The sequence below is a fragment of the Rhinatrema bivittatum genome, chromosome 6 (genome assembly GCF_901001135.1).
Source record: "Rhinatrema bivittatum chromosome 6, aRhiBiv1.1, whole genome shotgun sequence".
In the NCBI taxonomy this organism is placed as follows: domain Eukaryota; kingdom Metazoa; phylum Chordata; class Amphibia; order Gymnophiona; family Rhinatrematidae; genus Rhinatrema; species Rhinatrema bivittatum.
In genome coordinates this window covers 128,735,395-128,755,163 of record NC_042620.1, presented here as the reverse complement: position 1 = coordinate 128,755,163, position 19,769 = coordinate 128,735,395, and the positions used below count along the sequence as shown (strand labels likewise).

The window sequence follows — 19,769 nt, the reverse complement described above, 5'->3', positions numbered from 1 at the left end:
TAATCTGGAACCTAACATTGTGTAACTATAGCAAGGGTTATTTTTCCCTATATGCATCACCTTGCACTTGTCTACATTAAATTTCATCTGCCTTTTGGATGCCCAATTTTCCAGTCTCACAAGGTCCTCCTGCAATTTATCACAATCTGCTCGTGATTTAACTACTCTGAATAATTTTGTATCATCTGCAAATTTTATTATCTCACTTGTCGTATTCCTTTCCAGATCATTTATATATATACAAGCCATTAAGCCCGTCACAACGGGCTACATTACATTTTTGTTTTCGGTCCATTTTCGAAAACAGCACCCTCCTACACTTTTTCTCCCTCATTCCCCCTTCCCCTCAGTCACTCACCCCCTTCCCACCCCTCAGTCTTACTCACTCTCTGTCTCCCACTGCCTCCTTCCCCTCACTCTCACCTCCCTCCCCTTCCCTCAGTCACTCCCACCTCTCTCCCCTTCCCTCAGTCACTCCCCACCCTGTCTCAATCCCATCCCCTCTCCACTCCCTTTTTCTCTGCTCCACAACTTCTTACCCTTCCACTTACTCACATCCCTGTCTCTCACCTCTCCCCTCACTCCTCCCTCCTCCCTCTCAGTCCCTCCCCCTCCCTCACTCAGTCCCTCCCCCTCCCTCCCTCTCACTCAGTCCCTCCCTCCCAGTCCCTCCCCCTCCCTCCCAGTCCCTCCCTCACTCAGTCCCTCCCTCCCACTCAATCCCTCCCTCCCACTCTCCCTCTCACTCAGTCCCTCCTTCTCCCTCAGTCCCTCCCTCCCACTCAGTCCCTCCCCCTCACTCAATCCCTCCCTCCCTCTCACTCAGTCCCTCCCTCCCTCTCAGTCCCTCCCTCCCCCTCACTCAGTCCCTCCCTCCCTTTCTCTCCTCCCTCCCTCCCTCTCTTTCTCTCCTCCCTCCCCCCTCCCTCGCTACTGGCCGCCGCTGCTCCTCATCGTCGTTCGCTGCCGCCGCCACCCAACGCCGCCATCGCCGCCGCTGCCACCCGACGCCGCCGCTGCCACCCGCCGCCGCCATCGCCGCAGCCACCCGACGCCGCCATCGCCGCTGCCGCTGCCATCCGACGCCGCCATCGCCGCTGCCGCTGCCACCCGACGCCACCATCGCCGCTGCCGCTGCCACCCGACGCCGCCATCGCCGCTGCCGCTGCCACCCGACGCCGCCATGTTTTTTTTTTTTTTTTACGCTGGCTAAGACCGACGTCCTTGCCCGCACATGCGCAGTAGAGCTGCGCTCTACTGCGCATTTGCGGGCCGTCGGTCATGGCCCATTTATAAGGTAGATTGAAAAGAACCGGTTCAAGTATAGATCCCTGAGGTAATCCACTGTTTATACTTTTCCACTGAGAAAATTGACCATTTAATAGGGATGTGAATCGTTTTTTGACGATTTAAAATATCGTCCGATATATTTTAAATCGTCAAAAAATCGTTAGGGCCACGATACAATACCAATTCCCCCGATTTATCGTTAAAAAATCGTAAATCGGGGGAAGGGGGAGGGCAGGAAAACCGGCACACTAAAACCCCCTAAAACCCACCCCCGACCCTTTAAATTAAATCCCCCACCCTCCCGAACCCCCCCCCCCCCAATGCTTTAAATTACCTGGGGATCCGGTGGTGGTCCAGAACGGTGGCGGTCCGGAACGGCCCCCTCAATAGAATCGTGTTGTCTTCAGCCGGCGCCATTTTTCAAAATGGCCGCCGCAAAATGGCGGCGGCCATAGACAAAAACGATTCGACGGAGGAGGTTGTTCCGGACCCCCGCTGGACTTTTGGCAAGTCTTGTGGGGGTCAGGAGGCCCCCCCAAGCTGGCCAAAAGTTTCCTGGGAGTCCAGCGGGGTTCCGGGAGCGATTTCTTGCCGCGAATCATTTTCGTACGGAAAATGGCGCCGGCAGGAGATCGACTGCAGGAGGTCGTTCAGCGGGGGTTCCGGACCGCCGCTGAACGACCTCCTGCACTCGATCTCCTGCCGGTGCCATTTTCCGTACGAAAATGATTTGCGGCAAGAAATCGCTCCCGGAACCCCGCTGGACTCCCAGGAAACTTTTGGCCAGCTTGGGGGGGCCTCCTGACCCCCACAAGACTTGCCAAAAGTCCAGCGGGGGTCCGGAATGACCTCCTCCGTCGAATCGTTTTTGTCTATGGCCACCGCCATTTTGCGGCGGCCATTTTGAAAAATGGCGCCGGCTGAAGACAACACGATTCTATTGAGGGGACCATTCCGGACCGCCGCCGTTCTGGACCACCGCCGGATCCCCAGGTAATTTAAAGCATTTGGGGGGGGTTCGGGAGGGTGGGGGATTTAATTTAAAGGGTCGGGGTGGGTTTTAGGGGGGTTTAGTGTGCCGGCTCACGATTTTAACGATTTTTCACGATAGTTTACACACCCAAACGGCAACAATACGATTCCCTCCCCCTCCCAGCCGAAATCGATCGTTAAGACGATCGAGGACACGATTCACATCTCTACCATTTAATCCTACTTTCTGTTTCCTGTGCATCTTATAAATTCACTTGTCCATATGGGCGCGCCCACATGGATGTGTGCGCGCAAGTTTTTAAAATCTAGCCCTTAGTCTTTCTGCAATGGCCATATCTTCCCTAAGAGCCCCTTGGTCATCTAAAGGTCCAACCGACTCCCTCACAGGTTTCTTGCTTCTAATGTATTTTTAAAAGTTTTTATTATGAGTTTTTGTCTCTATGGTGAACTTCACTTCAAATTCTCTCTTAGCCTGCCTTATCAATATTTTACACTTAACTTGACAATGCTTATGCTTTTTCCTGTTTTCTTTAGATGGAGCCTTCTTCCAATTTTTGAAGAATGTTTTTTTGGCTAAAATAGCCTCTTTCACCTCACCTTTTAACCATGCCGGTAACTGTTTTGCCTTCTTTCCACCTTTCTTAATGCATGGAATGCATCTGGACTGCACTTCTATGATTGTATTTTTAAACAATATCCACGCCTGTTGTACACTTTTAACTTTGCAGCTGCACCTTTCAGTTTTTTCGAACTATTTTTCTCATTTTATCAAAGTTTCCCTTTTGAAAATGTAGTTTTAGAGCTGTAGATTTACATATTGTCTTCCCTTCCAGTCATTAGTTCAAATTTGATCATGTTATGATAACTATTGCCATCCATTACTACTTGACTGAAAACATTTGGTTTCCTCATCACCGAACTACCAAGTTTGCCTATACAAACATCTCCATTTTTTTTCAGGCCTTAGGCCATATAAGCAATGAAGCATGCCATGCAAATAAGTCTTTGTGTTAGCAGTACATGACTACTAGGGTTTAGTGTTTGATAACACTAAAGCAGGTGATCTTTCTCAAAGGCTACCATTCTTTTTCCACACCAGGTTTGCAAATGAGTCCACACCAGATTTGGGACTGTCATGCCAGCAGAAAGTCATCTGACTATCAAAGACACAGGCAGGGAAATAAGAATACATTTATTGCAGACATGCAAAGGACCCAAATCAGGAATTTAAACACCTAGGGGCAGATTTTAAAAGCCTACGCGCGTAAGGGGTTTACGCGCACTGGGCCTATTTTCAAAAGGCCTGTCGGCGCGCGTAAAGCCCCAGGATGCGCATAAGTCCCAGGACTTGAAAACATGGGCAGTCCGCAGGTGTGGGCGGGGCAGGGTGATCCGGGGGCAGGGTGGGGGCATGACCAGAGGCCTCTCTTCAGCCGCTGGGTCTGGGGATCGCGAGCCAGTTCGGAGCGGCCTCGGAGGGAACAGGGAAAGCCATCGGGGCTCCCTTAGGGCTCGGTGCTCTCAAGGTGCACTAGTTTTGCATCCCCTTGCGTGCGCCGACCCTGGATTTTATAACATGCGCATGGCTGCGCGTGCATGTTATAAAATCAGGCGTACATTTGTGTGCACCGGGTAGCGTGCATAAATGTACCCCGTGCACATAGGTTTAAAAATCCAGCCCCTAGAATGTTGATGAGGGGGTACTGAACAAGCCAAATACATTCCCTGCAAAAGTAACTAATGGCAAATAAGATGCATCAAGAATACATCTTGAAAGCAGTGTTACATGGACATAAGGGAAATATTGCAATTACCCCAAGGCTGTAGTGAGTACTATGGAATATAATCTCCATGTGAGGTATTCTTCAAAGCAAGACCTTGCATGTGTTGTTCCTGTACCTTATATCTACTTTTCCATTTATCACATCTGCTTTGCCAAACAACTTCAATGTTCCTACCCCAAACAGCATTGGGCCTGATTTTAAAAAGCATTTACACATTTAACATTGGGTTTTACACGTGTGAATGCACGGTACTTGAGTAAGTGGGTTTTTGAAAATTGTTACAATATATGCCATTGAATTGTCCATAGGATTTACTCACATAAGTGCACTTTACTCATATAAATGGCTTTTGAAAATTGCTACAATAGTAGATACATTTACAGGCATAACTCCTTTGAAAATTACCTCTTTACTGTTCATTGATTCTCCAGGTACAGTGCATTACAGATCTTAGCCATAAGATTATGGAGGCATATGTGTGATATTGATCCCACAGTAAGAAGGATGCTAAGTTGTCATGCTGGAACTGCTCTCACATCAACACACTAGGGCTAGCTCTGTGTGCAAACTCTAAGTGCCATACTCACAAGAGCCTTTACTCTGTAGATGGGATAGGCAGTGAAAAGAATCTATATAGATAGTCTCTGTTGTGACTACATATTATAGCTCTTCAGATCCTAACTGCTAGTTTTCTTCCAACTATATGATAGAAAGCCTTAAAACAGAGCATGCAAGGATATGTCTTAAAAGATCTTATTCAGTAGCCATCCATCACTTTATCTCCCCTCCTCAAATTTGTCATAGTTGAGCACTGCAGGATATAGGCATCACGGGTGACCCCTGGGAAGTTCACCGCCACATTGAGGATGCTCATGTGTGCATCACGTACAACTTGCACTTTGAGAGAGTGGAAGAGCTTGTTGTTGCAGTTGTATTCTCTCTCATGGAGTAGAATGAGAGGCACATGTGTGCAGTCAATGGGACCCAAAACATTAGGGAACTATGCTACAGCAGAGAAATTTGTCTTCTTAGCCGCCTGTTCATGTCTCTGACAGAAATCTGATGTACTGACAAACATGGACATGCAAGGTGCAGAGCACCTTATACAAAAACCTAGAAAAGCTTCCTTCCAAACATTGATAGTTGTTTGGAAGGAACCGGAAGCCAGGAATGGCAATGAGCTAAACAGTTTCACTAGGCCTGGAATAGTATGGGACCTGGCTGTGATAGGATCCAGTTCATTTTTTTAAATTCCTAATATAATGCTATGGTGCCTATGAGCTCAGTTGATGCCTCCTGACCACCTCCTCCTCAGGAAGACTAAGCAATGTGGTATGAACATGAAATATTTACTTCCACCCAGCCCGGCATTGTCTACTGCATGGTGAGAGACCCCCAGCTCTCTGTGGGCCCATCTGACCTAGAGGCCCATCCACCTCCTGCCATGGCTCTAGCATGGGTGGCATTTCAACCTTCCTGAGCTCTCAATGGTGCTGGTTCACTTCCATCTGCTGCAAGGTAGCTAAAAGTAGAAAATAGTACCAAACATTTTGACAGGATGTAACTAGGCCAGCAAGGAAGGTCTTTTTAATGGTCTAGAGCTCAGTAGGTGAGTCAGAAGAGTGTGGACCAAAAAATATTGCTAGAAAAAAGTGATTTTATGTTTTGACACAAATAACTCCTGAGTTGTTATTTTTTTCCAAAATCTTTCCCAAAATCTGAGATACCTCCTGCCTAAATATGCAATATCATACCGTGTGAAGAGGCAACCCTCTTTCAACATATTTTGCATCCGTTTTGCATATTTACATATAATTAGTGAAAAAGGTTTTTAACACACAAAGGGGGTCATTTTCCAAAGCGATCACACGCGAAAAGTCCCTTTTCGCGTGTGATCACTAAATGGGAGCGGTGTCAAGACCGGGTCAGGGGGAGTCGGGGGCGGCACTGGGGCAGACGCCGCGAAGACATGGCGGACAGCGAAAAGCTAAGAACCCTTTTTGCTGCCTATTTTGTGGCCAATAGCACCACCTTTTGCAGGCCCACCCCCCTGTACCATGAGATTCATGCGGTAGCTTAGAAAATCTAGGCCAAAGTGCTACTTTTTTGTGTGAAGCAAAAATATTTCTCACAAAATCAGGGATTTAAGGCTATTTTTTCATGCTAATGTTCTATTGCAGCCTAGTGAATGACCCCATTCATTTGAAAAAATGTTAATTAAATCTGAAACATTGTTAATTAAGGGGGTCATTTATCAAAATGCGATAAGGCGTTTTTGCATGCGTTAAGGGCTTATCGCATGCAAAAAGCCCCGTTAACGCATGCGATCGCACCATATTGCATGGTGTGATGCAAATTCAGAAAATAGGAGGAGTGTGGGCTGAGAGAGAGAGAGAGAGAGACTGGCCATAATGTCATGGCCCATAGGTAGGTATTGTATCCCTATGGTAGGCCCACCTAGTAACTCGAGGTGGGGATTAGGAAAGAGTGTAGGGGGTTAGGGGCCACTTTGACATTCTACGTGACACCTACGAACAGAACAGTGGTCTCGTAGGTGTCACCTAGAATGTCAAAGTGGCCCCTAACCCCCTACACTCTTACCTAAACCCCACCTCGAGTTACTAGGTGGGCCTACCATAGGGATACAAATACCTACCTATGGGCCATGAAATTACAGCCAGTCTCTTTCTCTCTCTCTCTCTCCTAGGACCATTAACAATGGTCCCCTGGTGGTTGAAAGAAGGAAATACAACAGGTCTGGCACTCATCACAGAATCTGAAAATGGTATTGCAATTTGCGCTAACTTAGCTCTTTGCACAGGTAATGCTATATTAGCATAAAACACAGGTTTTATGCTAATATTAGCATAAAACACAGGTAATGCTATATTAGAATAAAACACACCCCTTTTGCTATCGCATGCGGTACTTACCGCATTTTGATAAATCCACCCCTAAGTCAGGACTAAAATAAATAATATTTAATTTTAAAAGTATATAATGAATTCAGTTTCGAACTATTGCAATAATACAGCACAATAAGACTGGAGTAGAATTGGTTTCATAGAGCTTGAGTTTCCAATCTATTTACGCACAATAATACATTGTTTTGTGTATGTAAATGACTGTTAGAAAATTGCTCAGGGATCATTAATGTAAGGGAATATGTGTATTTTGGTTAATGCATACTTTTATGCAAATTGGCAATAGGCATTCCAGGGGCGGAGTTGGAACTTACGCAGATGGGAGAAATTATCAAAAGGGTTTAAAACTAGGTTTTATGCACATAAATGCATTTTACACATGTAAATGGGCTTTTGAAAATTGCTATGATATATGCTACTTTTATTGGCATAAATCCATTTGAAAACTATTCCCATAGAGTCTAATTTTCAAACTTACCCACAGTACAGCATTTATGTGTATGTGGATTTGTATAGATTACAGATTAATACTAGTATTTTATAAACTATGAGGCAGGGCTGCACAGTTTATAAAATACTGTGTATTTCATCTCTAAAAATAGACGTGTATGTTTCAGTATGTGTGAATATTTCCAATGCAAGAAAATACAGATTTTCTCTATTTTATAAACATAGGTGTGTATATTTTAGGTTCATGATAAAATATAACATGTACACATAATACTCCTGATTCATACTCAGAAGTGTGTATTTTATAAAGCATGCGCATTAAGGGCCTGATTTTCAAAAGCATTTACATGCCTAAAACTGGGTTTTACACATGTTGAACACATTACTCAACTAGAGATATGAATCGGATCCGGAATCGGTTCCGATTCCGGTTCCGATTCACATGTGGTTTTTTTTTCATCAGGCCCGATCGCGGTTTTGTTTATTGGCTGTGCCCGAGCCGATAAACAAAAAACCCACCCCGACCCTTTAAAACTAATACCTTAGCTTCCCCCACCCTCCCGACCCCCCCAAAAACTTTTACAGGTACCTGGTGGTCCAGTGGGGGTCCCTGGAGCGATCTCCCGCTCCCGGGCTGTCAGCTGCCAGTAATCAAAATGGCGTCTATGGCACTTTGCCCATACCATGTGACAGGGTATCCGTACCATTGGCCAGATCCTGTCACATGGTAGGAGCTCTGGATGGCCCGTGCCATCTTGTGCTCCTACCATGTAACAGGGGCTGACCAATGACACCGGTAGTCCCTGGGACATGGTAAGGGCAAAGGCTATCGGCGCCATTTTGATTACTGGCAGCCGATGGCCCGAGTGCAGGAGATTGCTCCCGGACCCCCGCTGGACCACCAGGGGCTTTTGGCAAGTCTTGGGGGACCCTTCTGACCCCCACAAGACTTGCCAAAAGTCCAGCGGAGGTCCAGGAGTGACCTCCTGCACTCGGACCATCGGCTGCCAGTATTCAAAATGGCGCCGATAGCCTTTGCCCTTACTATGTCACAGGGGCTACTATGTCACAGGGGCATCCCTATTACGCACATATGTGGGCTTTTGAAAATTGCTGTAATATATGCCATTGCTATAATATATGCCATCAATAAGCTTTACCCGCATTAAGTACACTTAACATGGGTAAATGACTTTTGAAAATTGCTATGATAGTATGTTGCATTTATATGAGTAATTCCTTTGAAAATTTATCTGATACTATTTTGAAAATATTTACTTGCTCACTTACTTTGATTCACTAGTTCACTGATACCTCTGCTAGTTCAGCAGGTACTTCTCCGGTACAATAATACCCTTTAACATTTCACCCTGAACTCTTCCCCCTCCAGTTTACCCAGTCCTCCCACTCAAAAACTGCAGACAACAGACAAGTCCAATTTCATTTGCATGAGTCAATTAGCAGGTGTACAAATAAGTTTGGCAACAAATATGCTATTTTTATTCGCAAAACTCCTTTGAAAATTTACTCCAAGTATGCATATACGTTAACCTGCCCTCCAAAGAGGAGGAGTAAATTTATGCTAGTTACTCTGTGTGCAAACTAGACCAATTACCTGCAAATTGTCAAATTGAACTTACGGGCATACATCCATTTTAAAAATTCAGGGCAAAGGATGCATGTGAAAAGTCTGTGCAGATTTTACCCAATCATATACAGTTATAAAATTACTCTCATAATAGTCCCTGGAAAATTTAGATACATCACAATAACAAATGCAACTAGGGTTAATGTATGGTGGTACACCTGATTAGTCTGTGGAGGGCATCAAGGCAGAACTCTGCAGCAGAGCTGTAGCAAAAATACAATTTTAAAGTTTACAGATAGTCCTTATCTGTTCTCTGGATCTTTTATCCTTGCTGTTCATTTCAAGATGTCCAAAACTCAAGTGATACAATATTTTCTAAATGTGCTTTTAAAAGCATTATTTTTGCTGACATACCATAATTTCAAGAAGGAACACTATCTGTGTTCCCTTCGGTACCTAGAGCACAGAAATATTTCAATTTGGAGGACCCCTGGGTATGAGAAGTTACAGTCTGGAAAATACATACATCACAATTTTGGTCAACAACACTTCTCCACAGAGAATATATAAAAAAAAAAAAAAAAAAATTGCAGGATTGAAGAACAAATGTTTTCTATTTATATTAGCAGAAGGTAAAATGAGATCTAAACAGATGTCCATTTGCAAGATAAAATATACATGTAAAAACATGAAAACTGCACATCAATTAAATGAGCAATTCCATATAACGTCCTGCCTATCACTTACCATAAAAATGATGTGAAATTGTGTTAACTAAAGCACACACACACACACACACACCTATAATATATGAATTTTCCATTCTTATATACCACCCTGATTAGGGTGCTCTACAATAAAAATAGCAATACAAAGTAGAATGGTAAAGGGACTAATTTGCAAAAAGTATCAGAGCAGACAAGCTGGGAAAAGATCTAGGGCTTTAACAAATAGAGATTTTTTTTTTCTATAGGCATGGATGGGGGAAAATCCTTTTGGTTAGATTTTGTAAGGTGCGCGCGTGCTTCCCAGCATGCACACATGGAAGTGCCGATTTTATAACATGCAGGCGCCGGCGCGCGCATGTTATAAAATCGGCGGGCCGCGCACCAGATTTTATTATCCGCGAGCGCAAGGAGGAGTAAAATTGTGAAAATCCCCGCAGCGACACAGTTCCCTCCCAGTCCGCTTCAGCTCCTGAGCTGAAATAAGTTGTGTACGTTGGCAGCCGGCCGGCACACGAAGCTCCAGGGCAGCGGACAATGGCGCAGTCCCAGCCCACCCCTCCCCCCCCCCGCCCAAAACACGCCCTCCAGCCCGCCTCTTCCAAGAGGCTCGGCAGTTGAGCACGTACCGGCCTTTACACGTGTGGCTGGGCCTCTTGGAAGAGTCGCCCGGCACGCGTAAGGCCCAGCCACATGCCTAAAAAACAGAATTTACACATGCCAGGCATTTTTAATCTGCTCTTTTGTGAATAAGACATTCAGATTGTTTCCAGCTTGCCTTCCCATGGGGCCCTATTCACATAGAATTTTCCCCTGTCCTGTGTGTATAGGGGAAAAAAAAAAACATCTTAATTGAATGAGGACCATATGTTAAGAATGAGTACCCACAGCAAGCTACAGGGTTTTTTTTAGATTTTTATATTCCACTTTTTGGCACTTCAAAGTGTACATCAAAGCAGATTACATTCAGGTACTATAGGTATTTCCTTATCCCCACAAGGCTTATAATCTAATTTTGTACCTAAAGCAACGGAGGGTAGAGTGACTTGCCCAAGGTCACAAGGAGCAACAGGGGGATTCTGAACCCTTGTTTTGGGGGGTTGCAGCCTGCTGCTCTAACCACTAGGCAACTCCTTGGATCCCTACCTATGAAGCCCAAAGGCCTTTGTAAGTATATGGCCTCCACAGTTAAGCATGGCAAAGCATCCCCAGGACAGCAATCCCAACATGGAAAACTAATTGAACACCATTCAATCAACCTTGCTAATATGCATTAGACCAAGAACAATGCAGACGAGTCAACAAAAGACTGTCAGGTAAATCATCCTAGAATACAAATGAAATATATAATGCTTGCTCAACTTGTGGTGAACCATCTAGCTGTGATTTTCTGCACGTCCATTTATCATTTAATGCTTTCGATAAAGTAGCAGCTAGTTGTTTTCTTGGTGCGCTTAGTGCATCCCGCTAAAGAGCTACAGATTTCTATGGAAAAAATGTATTCAGTTTGGAGCTGGGCATGGGCAGTCTGCAAGTGCTTCCTCTTAACGTGGAGAAGCTTCTTATGATCACCTGGGCATGCCTATAAATTGCCCATGTGAATCTGCAGTTCTGCGGTGGGGGGCAGGCACCGTATGCTTACTATTTCTATTAGGTCATTTTGAATAATTTGTCTTATGCCTCTAGAGGTCCACCCCATTCCTGCCCTTTGGTAGAATATGGTTTTTACTGACCTGGAGATGAGTGGTCATTCAAGATAACTAATGATGCTGGCGTGGGCCTCCTCTTCCTGATCTGTGGGAAAGAAAGGTCCCAGACAGACACGCTTTCAATAATAGTAATAATAATCCCCCACTCAAGCATATGTCAAACTCACTGTCACAGAGCGCACAAAGGGGCAAAAAGAACAATCTTATCATTTTTCTTCTATAACATACAATTATCTAAACAAAGCGAATTGTTCTTCTAACAACTAATGGTATAACGATTAACAAGCATCATCTGTCTTTCTCAGGCCGCTGCTAATCTCAGAGGTGCTATTGATCCAAGGCAGGTGGCTCTGTTTAATGCGCATATATTTCCTTCTATTGCATTATTAGTTGGTGGAAAGAAACTCCTTTTCTATATGAATTCTAGCCAACTGTCAGTTTCTTATTCTAATTATACCAGTGCCATATGGGTTGAATACTTCTGTTTTTATTGCTTTTGCAATGATATAATATCTTTTCAAACTCAAATAAATGATCATGTAGACCTAAAGAAATCGGATTCATGCTGGAAATTGATTCAGCTGTTTTTATTTGACAGGCAACTTTCAATTCTACTTACAGCACTCTGAAGAGTTTCTGAAATGGTTTAATGGCAGTTGTATTAGTGGATAGTCCTCCATGTGTGAGATGTTTCATTTAAGTGGCATTTCGTGAGGACTTTTCTGTGTTTGTGCTGCGTCATTTCTATCTCTTTATGAGACAGAGTATGTTAGCAGTTAGCTAGCACAAGGCTGTGTAGGCCTGTAAATATTAACAAAAGGCATTTTCATGCCAAGTATGCTTCTTGTTCCTTCTGATAATGCAAATTGAAAGATGTCAGCTTTTGTTTTGCTCATCTGCTCAACGACAAACATATCTAGAGTATTTCGGCATCCCGGTTCCCTTTTAGCCACAGCGTGGACTGAAAGATGTCCCCTTTCCTGTAAATATGTGGGCCTGACAGTTACGCTAAATTCCACATCTTGGAGGGGGGTGTCAGGGGGAGGGTTAGAGGAAGAAAAACAGAAATGGATTCCAGGTCTGTAATGATTCATTACATTCTTACACTTTATTTGTTTATGGTGATCCCTGTATCACAACAGAACTGGAAAAAAATATTAATAAAAAATAAAACAGAAATAAATACAAATTAATGAAATTATTCCCCCCGTGCAGTTTAAATATCCCAGTCCTTTTCCATCACACCTTGGTGCTCTGTACTGTATTTATTGTACCTTTATCTATCTGATAAACAGAGGCTTATTGCTTATCGCTTAAGCAATACTGTCTCTGGAAAAACAGTGGCATAAAATCACCGGTTTTGGGGACAAATAAGTAATAACATGCATAACAACTTGAAGGAAGCTGAATAAAAATATCTGTTTCTACTGACTGCAAATAATTAGTGTTTTAGCCTGATTTTATAACACGGGGAAGGTTTGTTTGCTCATTGATTTTTTTTTAAGAACAATGTAAAATGCTTTTTCTCTAGTGACAAGGTTACTGACAGGTTTTAACATATGATGGAAACAGATGTAGCGAAGCTCTGTTCATCCCACCAGCACATCCTGAAAGGAAGGCAGGAGAAGAGCCCTTTGCCACTCATTCAGACTGCTGACTAATCTTTGCAGTTTTGGAATGGGTGCAGCCTGCTATTGTTATTTGTTAGTACCACTTCAGGTTTTCGAGAAGCTTGATCTCGCTTACCTGTTCTGATGCCTCAGGGTCCAGCTGACTCTGAAATAATGGCACGGCAAACTGGATCTTTTTAGGACTATTGGGTTCCATAATAACGGTGATGGTAATCTGAGCAGAAAGGATCCTGGGAAGGTTGGAAGCAAGAGTTTCTCTGAATATCCTGTAGTGCGCTCCTTCAAACCACTCTTGCTTCTTGAAAACGGTTGTAATTTGCAGGTCTGCGAGTGAAGCTGCATGAGCCGAGCGCCTCCCTTATTCCACATCCACAGCAATGCCTCTTGTTGGCTTTTTTTTTTTTTTTTTTTTCAGTCCTTCTGATCCTTTCCACACAAAGCTGAGAGGAACAATAACCTAATTGTGCACCAGTTCACTTCTACACATGCCAAGCATTCACTCAGAGACTAATTGAAAATGCAATGCTAGCCTGGAATGGCCTGGTGCCTTGGGATTTGAAAATGAGGATCTATCTGTTGTACATTACTAACTGGCCGCTCAAAAGTGCAACGCAAGCTCCCTCTGAGTATTGCTGATGGGCCATTAATTATTGATGGTCACAAATCAGGAAGATCTCAGAGTTGGGAGGGAGGGGGAGGGTAATCATTTCACTTCTTTACCTACCAAACCTTATCACCTTGCCTGCACTGTGAATTTTTTTTCAGACCCATGATAGTTGGTGAGCCAACAGGTCAACAAGAGACAGAGTATTATAGCAAGTTCCTTCATCAATTATTAAAGGAAGAAAAGAATGTGATTCTATTCCTAGCCCTCCTCTATTGATTAAATGAAGTTCCTTTCTGTATATGAATTTAACTATTGAATCTGGTTCAGCATTTCCAAATAATGAACTGTCCCATCAAATATCCAGGGTCAGACATGATTCCCAGTCTTCTAGCGGAGGGGCTAAAACCTATTGTCATGCAAGGGTTCTGGTGATTGCAGATGAGTTTGCCTTTTTTTCTAAAATGGCTACTTGGTGTTACCATGCAGTTCTTACCTATGACTAATGCATTAGTGCTGCAGCAAGCCCTACTCCAGAGATTGAAGTCTCTTGAATAAGCCTCAGGAGACTTGTAAGAGAAATCTGTACTTATTCTTCCTTTCACACATCACACGTTGGTTAGGGAGGATTATTAGTGTGTAGTTATTTTAGAAGACACATATGCCCACGCCAGCATTGCATTAATATGAGCTTCTTCTCAACTATGGTCGTAATAATCTTTCATATTTGCTTGGATTAAATGAATGACTGAGGGGTGAGGAAGGATGGATGGCAGGACATCTGGTGTATGGGTAAATTTAAAAATAAAGGTTAGTGCTGTACACAGAGTACTGATTATTCTTGGGGACAGTATACAGCAATATTGTTGAATAAAGTAGTTACTAAATCACATCATATGGAAAAAAAGAATTAAACTTCCAATCCCACTTGAAGATTCCTGAATGTCAGCTAACCCCTATACTACTGTTAACATTCTTTGCACAAATACGTACATCCTTGAATAGTATTCTTCTGTATAAATCATGAATTAAGACAAGCCTATCCTTATTGTTTCCATCAAAGGCTCCCTTTCAATAATTTTCCTCAACAATACGAATTTGAGAATGCCATCCATCCTTCTCATTGTTTGTCACAATTAACAAGTCCCCAGAGAAGGGCTTTAACTATATTCCATGCAGCAGATACAATGTCCTTAAAAAAAATGTTTTATGCAGTTATGCTTCTTTGCCTCTTTAATAATTTCCCTTTCATATATTTTGTTCAGATCAATGATCCCTTACTATAGGAGTCCGAAAAGGCCCAAATGCCTCCTTTGGAATGGTAGAGCAATATATTTGACAGCAGGGCCTTCTCTAAACTGAATGATACGATCTATACATTCGCTCCTTCTATCTATGCTTTTTTTTTAAAATGAAGACTACTACCACAATAGCTGAAACCTCAGCTGCAATTGCTTCAGTTATTCAAAGTTTTCAGGAGCCATCGAGGGTCTTGCAGTTATGTAGCCTGTTTAGAAGTGTTACATGTTAACTAGGGATGTAAATCGTTTTTCAGATGAATTAAAATATCGTACGATATTTCTTAATTCGTCAAAATTTCGTGAATGATGAGAAACGATCGCATTTCCCCCAAATTTTCATCAAAAATCATTTTTCTGATTAGTGCGCTCTAACAAAAATAGCAAAAAATAACAAAAAGTAACAAAAATTAACGGTTTTCATTAGTGCGTGCTAACTCCCCATTAGTGTGCGCTAACTCCCATTAGCGTGCACTAACAAAAACTAAAAAAATGTTTTATTACTTTTTGTTATTTTTTGCTATTTTTGTTAGTGCGCACTAACGGGAGTCTGTGCGCACTAGCAGGAGTTAGTGCGCGCTAACTCCTGTTAGCGCGCACTAATCCGAAAAAATGATTTTTCACTAAAAAAAAAATGCCAATCCGCAGGAAACCGAGATTTTCCCGCAGCCACATGAACCCAATAGCAGAAACGATGGGGCACCCGATTCACATCCCTAATGTTAATTACTAGTTAACTACTAGATAAATGTAATAGAGCAAAATTATCTTGAAGATGCATTGCAGTTTGAAGAGGGCTATTTGTTGACATTTCCTAAACTAAGTTTCTCAAACTCAAAATAGACTGGGGGTGGGAGTCACTGGGGAGGACCAAGGTTGCCATTGCTGTCTAGATGCTGCCAAACTTCTCAGAAACTTTTCCAGGGCAGCAATTCCCATTGGTTAAAGCAGCAGGCTGAGAACCAGAGAAGCTAAAGTTCAAATCCTGCTGATGCTTCTTGCGATCTTGGGCAAGTCACTTCACCCTACATTGCCTCAGGTACATAATTAGATTGTCCTTCTGCAGACATGAAAATATCTTTTGTACCTGAATATAACTCATCTTGAGCTACCAATGAAAAGAAGTGCAATCCAGGTGGTGGCCTGGATTGCAAACTGGTTGATGGACAGAAAACAATGTGTGATGGTAAATGGAAATCTCTCTGAAGAGAGAGCGGTTTTAAGTGGTGTACCACAAGGATTGGTGGGACCGGTCCTGTTCAATATCTTTGTGAGTGACATTGCGGAAAGGATAGAAGGTAAGGTTTGTTTTTTTGGGGATGACACTAAGATCTGCAACAGAGTGGACACGCCGGAAGGAGTGGAGAGAATGAGATGGGATTTAAGGAAGAGTGGTCGAAGATATGGAGCTGAGATTCAATGCCAAGAAATGCAGAGGCATGCATATGGGGAGTGGAAATCCAAATGAACTGTATTCAATGGGGGGAGAAAGGCTGATGTGCAAGGAGCAGGAGAGAGACCTTGGGGTGATAGTGTCTAATGATCTGAAGTCAGCGAAACAATGTGACAAGGCGATAGCTAAAGCCAGAAGAATGCTGGGCTGCATAGAGAGAGGAATATTGAGTAAGAAAAGGAAAGTGATTATCCCCTTGTACAGGTCCTTGGTGAGGTCGCACCTGGAGTACTGTGTTCAGTTCTGGAGACCGTATCTCCAAAGAGAGAGAGACAAGATGGAGGCGGTCCAGAGAAGGGCGACCAAAAAGGTGGAAGGTCTTCATCAAATGACTTATGAGGAGAGATTGAAGAATCTAAATATGTACACCCTGGAGGAAAGGAGGAGCAGAGGTGATATGATACTGACTTTCAGATACTTGAAAGGTTTTAATGATCCAAAGACAACGACAAACCTTTTCCGTCTGAAAAAAATCAGCAGAACCAGGGGTCACGATTTGAAGCTCCAGGGAGGAAGACTCAGAACCAATGTCAGGAAGTATTTCTTCATGGAGAGGGTGGTGGATGCCTGGAATGCCCTTCTGGAAGAAGTGGTGAAGACTAGAACTGTGAAGGACTTCAAAGGGGCGTGGGATAAACACTGTGGATCCATAAAGTCTAGAGGACGTGAATGAAGAGTGGGTGGCTTGCGGGAATGACGGCTACTACCTGGAGATAATACCCTTATTCAATAAACATACACATGGTTAGTGCGACTCCAACATTACTCTAAGCTTCAGCGGCAAGAGGAAATGTGGAAAAAAGGATTTGCATTCACAAAAAAGCGGGGACTTGCTTGCTTGTTACAGCGGTTACTACCCCAAACCAAATAAGCCTGATACTTCACTTTCAATGCATATCCAGCATAGCTCTCTGCTTCAACGGCAGGGGAGAAAGACTGATACTTCAGACATATCCAGCATAGCTCTCTGCTTCAATGGCAGGGGAGAACGACTGATACTTCACGCATAAGCTTCCCAAGTTTTTACTCATTGTTAAATGTAACTTTGCCTTATTCACCTCTCTTGTTAATTACTTTTATTTATTGCTTCAGTTATACCCTTGTTCTATGTAAACCGATCCGATATGGTTATTACTATGAAGGTCGGTATAAAAAAGTGTTAAATAAAATAAATAAATAAATATCCAGCATAGCTCCCTGCTTCAACAGCAGGAGAGAAAGACTGATACTTCACGCATATCCAGCATAGCTCTCTGCTTCAACGGCAGGGGGAATGAAGAAAAGTGGATCTATATACAGACAACACCCAACAAGGACTGAATTACATAGTCTGGGTAAACAAATAAGCATGGGTGTAGATCGCTTATTGGGGCGGTTACTATCCCTAACTAATTAAGCTAAATATTTCACTTAGATGCAGTTCCAACACTGCTCTCTACATTAATGGTGGGGGTGGAAGGGAAATAGAACCAAAAGGTTACTAAGTGCCAAGAGTAACAGATAAGTATGAGAAAAAAAAAAGTGCAAAGCTTGCTGGGCAGACTGGATGGGCCGTTTGGTCTTCTTCTGCCGTCGTTTCTATGTTTCTATGTAAATCTAAATACGCTAATAAACAGAAACAGAAGTTAAGTTTATCTTGCTGAGATCACCCTCTCTGGGTTAATGGACAGTTTAGTCCACCCATTGGTGCCAGGGATGAGAGGCATGATGGGGGATGACAGTGTTGACTTATTTGTAAAGAGGCTCACCTGACTCAGACCTCCCACTGTCATCCTCTGCAAAGGCCTCCTGTGCATGTGCAGACATGAATCCTTGAAGATAGGAAGGACAGCGATTAAGAGGGGCATCTTGATTCGTGTGCTGGAGATTGGCTTGTGTAGGAATACTTGCAGAGGCTGAGAAGGTTGATGGCAATTATAACTGAAAAATAACTGAAATTATAATTCAGAAACAGAAGCCAGGCTAAGTTATGCTGATAAGCCAAAAACTTTCAGCAAAATATAAACAATGCTTCTGATTTGTTCGATGCCACTAAGATGTCTCTGGTTGCTGTGACAAATTCATCTAAGCCCCGAGAATGTTCTAAGCTCGGGATTGCATGTGTGTTCCATAACCATAGCTGTTATGGTTGTGGATTTACATCATATGAGAGTCACCATTTGGTAGCAGAAGCAAAGCACATATTACTGAGGGACAAGATGGAGATATAAGCTGTTGTTAACTTGGTTCTTGGGAAGTGGCATTTTTTTCTCTTTTCACTCTTGCCATCTTGTGAGTTACTTTTTCTTTCTCTACAACTTCAATGTCTGCAATTCATAGAATTTTGCATCTAGTTTACAATTATATATAGAAAAAAATTCTCAAAAGGGAAAAAACTCGGGGTTTACTCGCGTGACCGGGGCCTTGCACGCGCCGCATGAATTTTCAAAGAGGCCCGGCCACGCGTGTAAACCCCGGTAAGCACACAAGTGCTGGGCCTCTTCAAAGGGACGAGGTCTTGGCAGGGGAGCGGGGCGGGATAGCGCCATTGTATGCTGTTCCAATGACTCGCCAACCGGTGCGCGCAACTTACTTCAGCTCCGGCCCTGAAGTAAGTTGTAAAACAAACAAAAAAAAATGATAGGTAGGGTTTAGGGGGTGGGGAGGAGGGGGAGGGGAGGAGAGGGGAAGAGGGAAGGACTTTAGGTATGGGGTAAGGAAGTTCCCTCCCAGTCCGCTCCTTAATTGGAGCGGACTGGGAGGTAACTGTGAAAGGCTCGATTGTATCGCTGCGCGGAAATTGCAAAAGTCCCCCCTCCCCCCCCCCGTGTGTGCCGCCTGCACATGCACATACGGATTGTAAAATCCGGTTTGTCCGTGTACACACTCCAGGAACAGCTTGCACATGGATGTGCGCATCTTTTAAAATCTACCCCTTGATATCAGTGTAACATCACAGAAAGCATAGAGTATATAGAACATAACTCGTACAAACGGGGGTAGATTTTAAAAGATGCACACGCGTCCATGTGTGAGCGGTTCCCAGCACGCACACATGGATGCACCAATTTTATAACATGCACGTGCTGGTGCATGCATGTTATAAAATTAGGTGGCTGTGCGCACATGTGCACTGGATTTTATTTCCAGGGGAAAAGTTAAAATAATGGATATGTGTAACACAATGAAGGTTGTCATACTCTATTAAAATGTTTTATTCAAAACAAAATATCAAACACTACACACCCAGAAAGTAAATGACTTGGTAAGAGTAGAGGAGTAGCCTAGTGTTTAGAGCAGTAAACTATGACTCAAGGAAGCCAGAGATTCAAATCCTGCTG

General features: G+C 43.3%; 1 protein-coding gene across 1 annotated transcript in view; it reads right to left on the bottom strand.

The window, feature by feature from the left end:
* PPP1R1C (protein phosphatase 1 regulatory inhibitor subunit 1C) overlaps nt 1-18,334 on the bottom strand; it is a 180,796-nt gene extending 162,462 nt beyond the window's left edge. The window contains exons 1-3 of the mRNA XM_029605922.1: nt 18,198-18,334; nt 13,210-13,534; nt 11,488-11,548 (exon numbers count right to left, since the gene is read on the bottom strand). Coding sequence (XP_029461782.1) covers nt 11,488-11,548; nt 13,210-13,290 — 142 coding nt within the window. The 5' untranslated portion in view covers nt 13,291-13,534; nt 18,198-18,334. The remainder of the gene's footprint in view (nt 1-11,487; nt 11,549-13,209; nt 13,535-18,197) is intronic.
* Nucleotides 18,335-19,769: the final 1,435 nt, after the last annotated feature.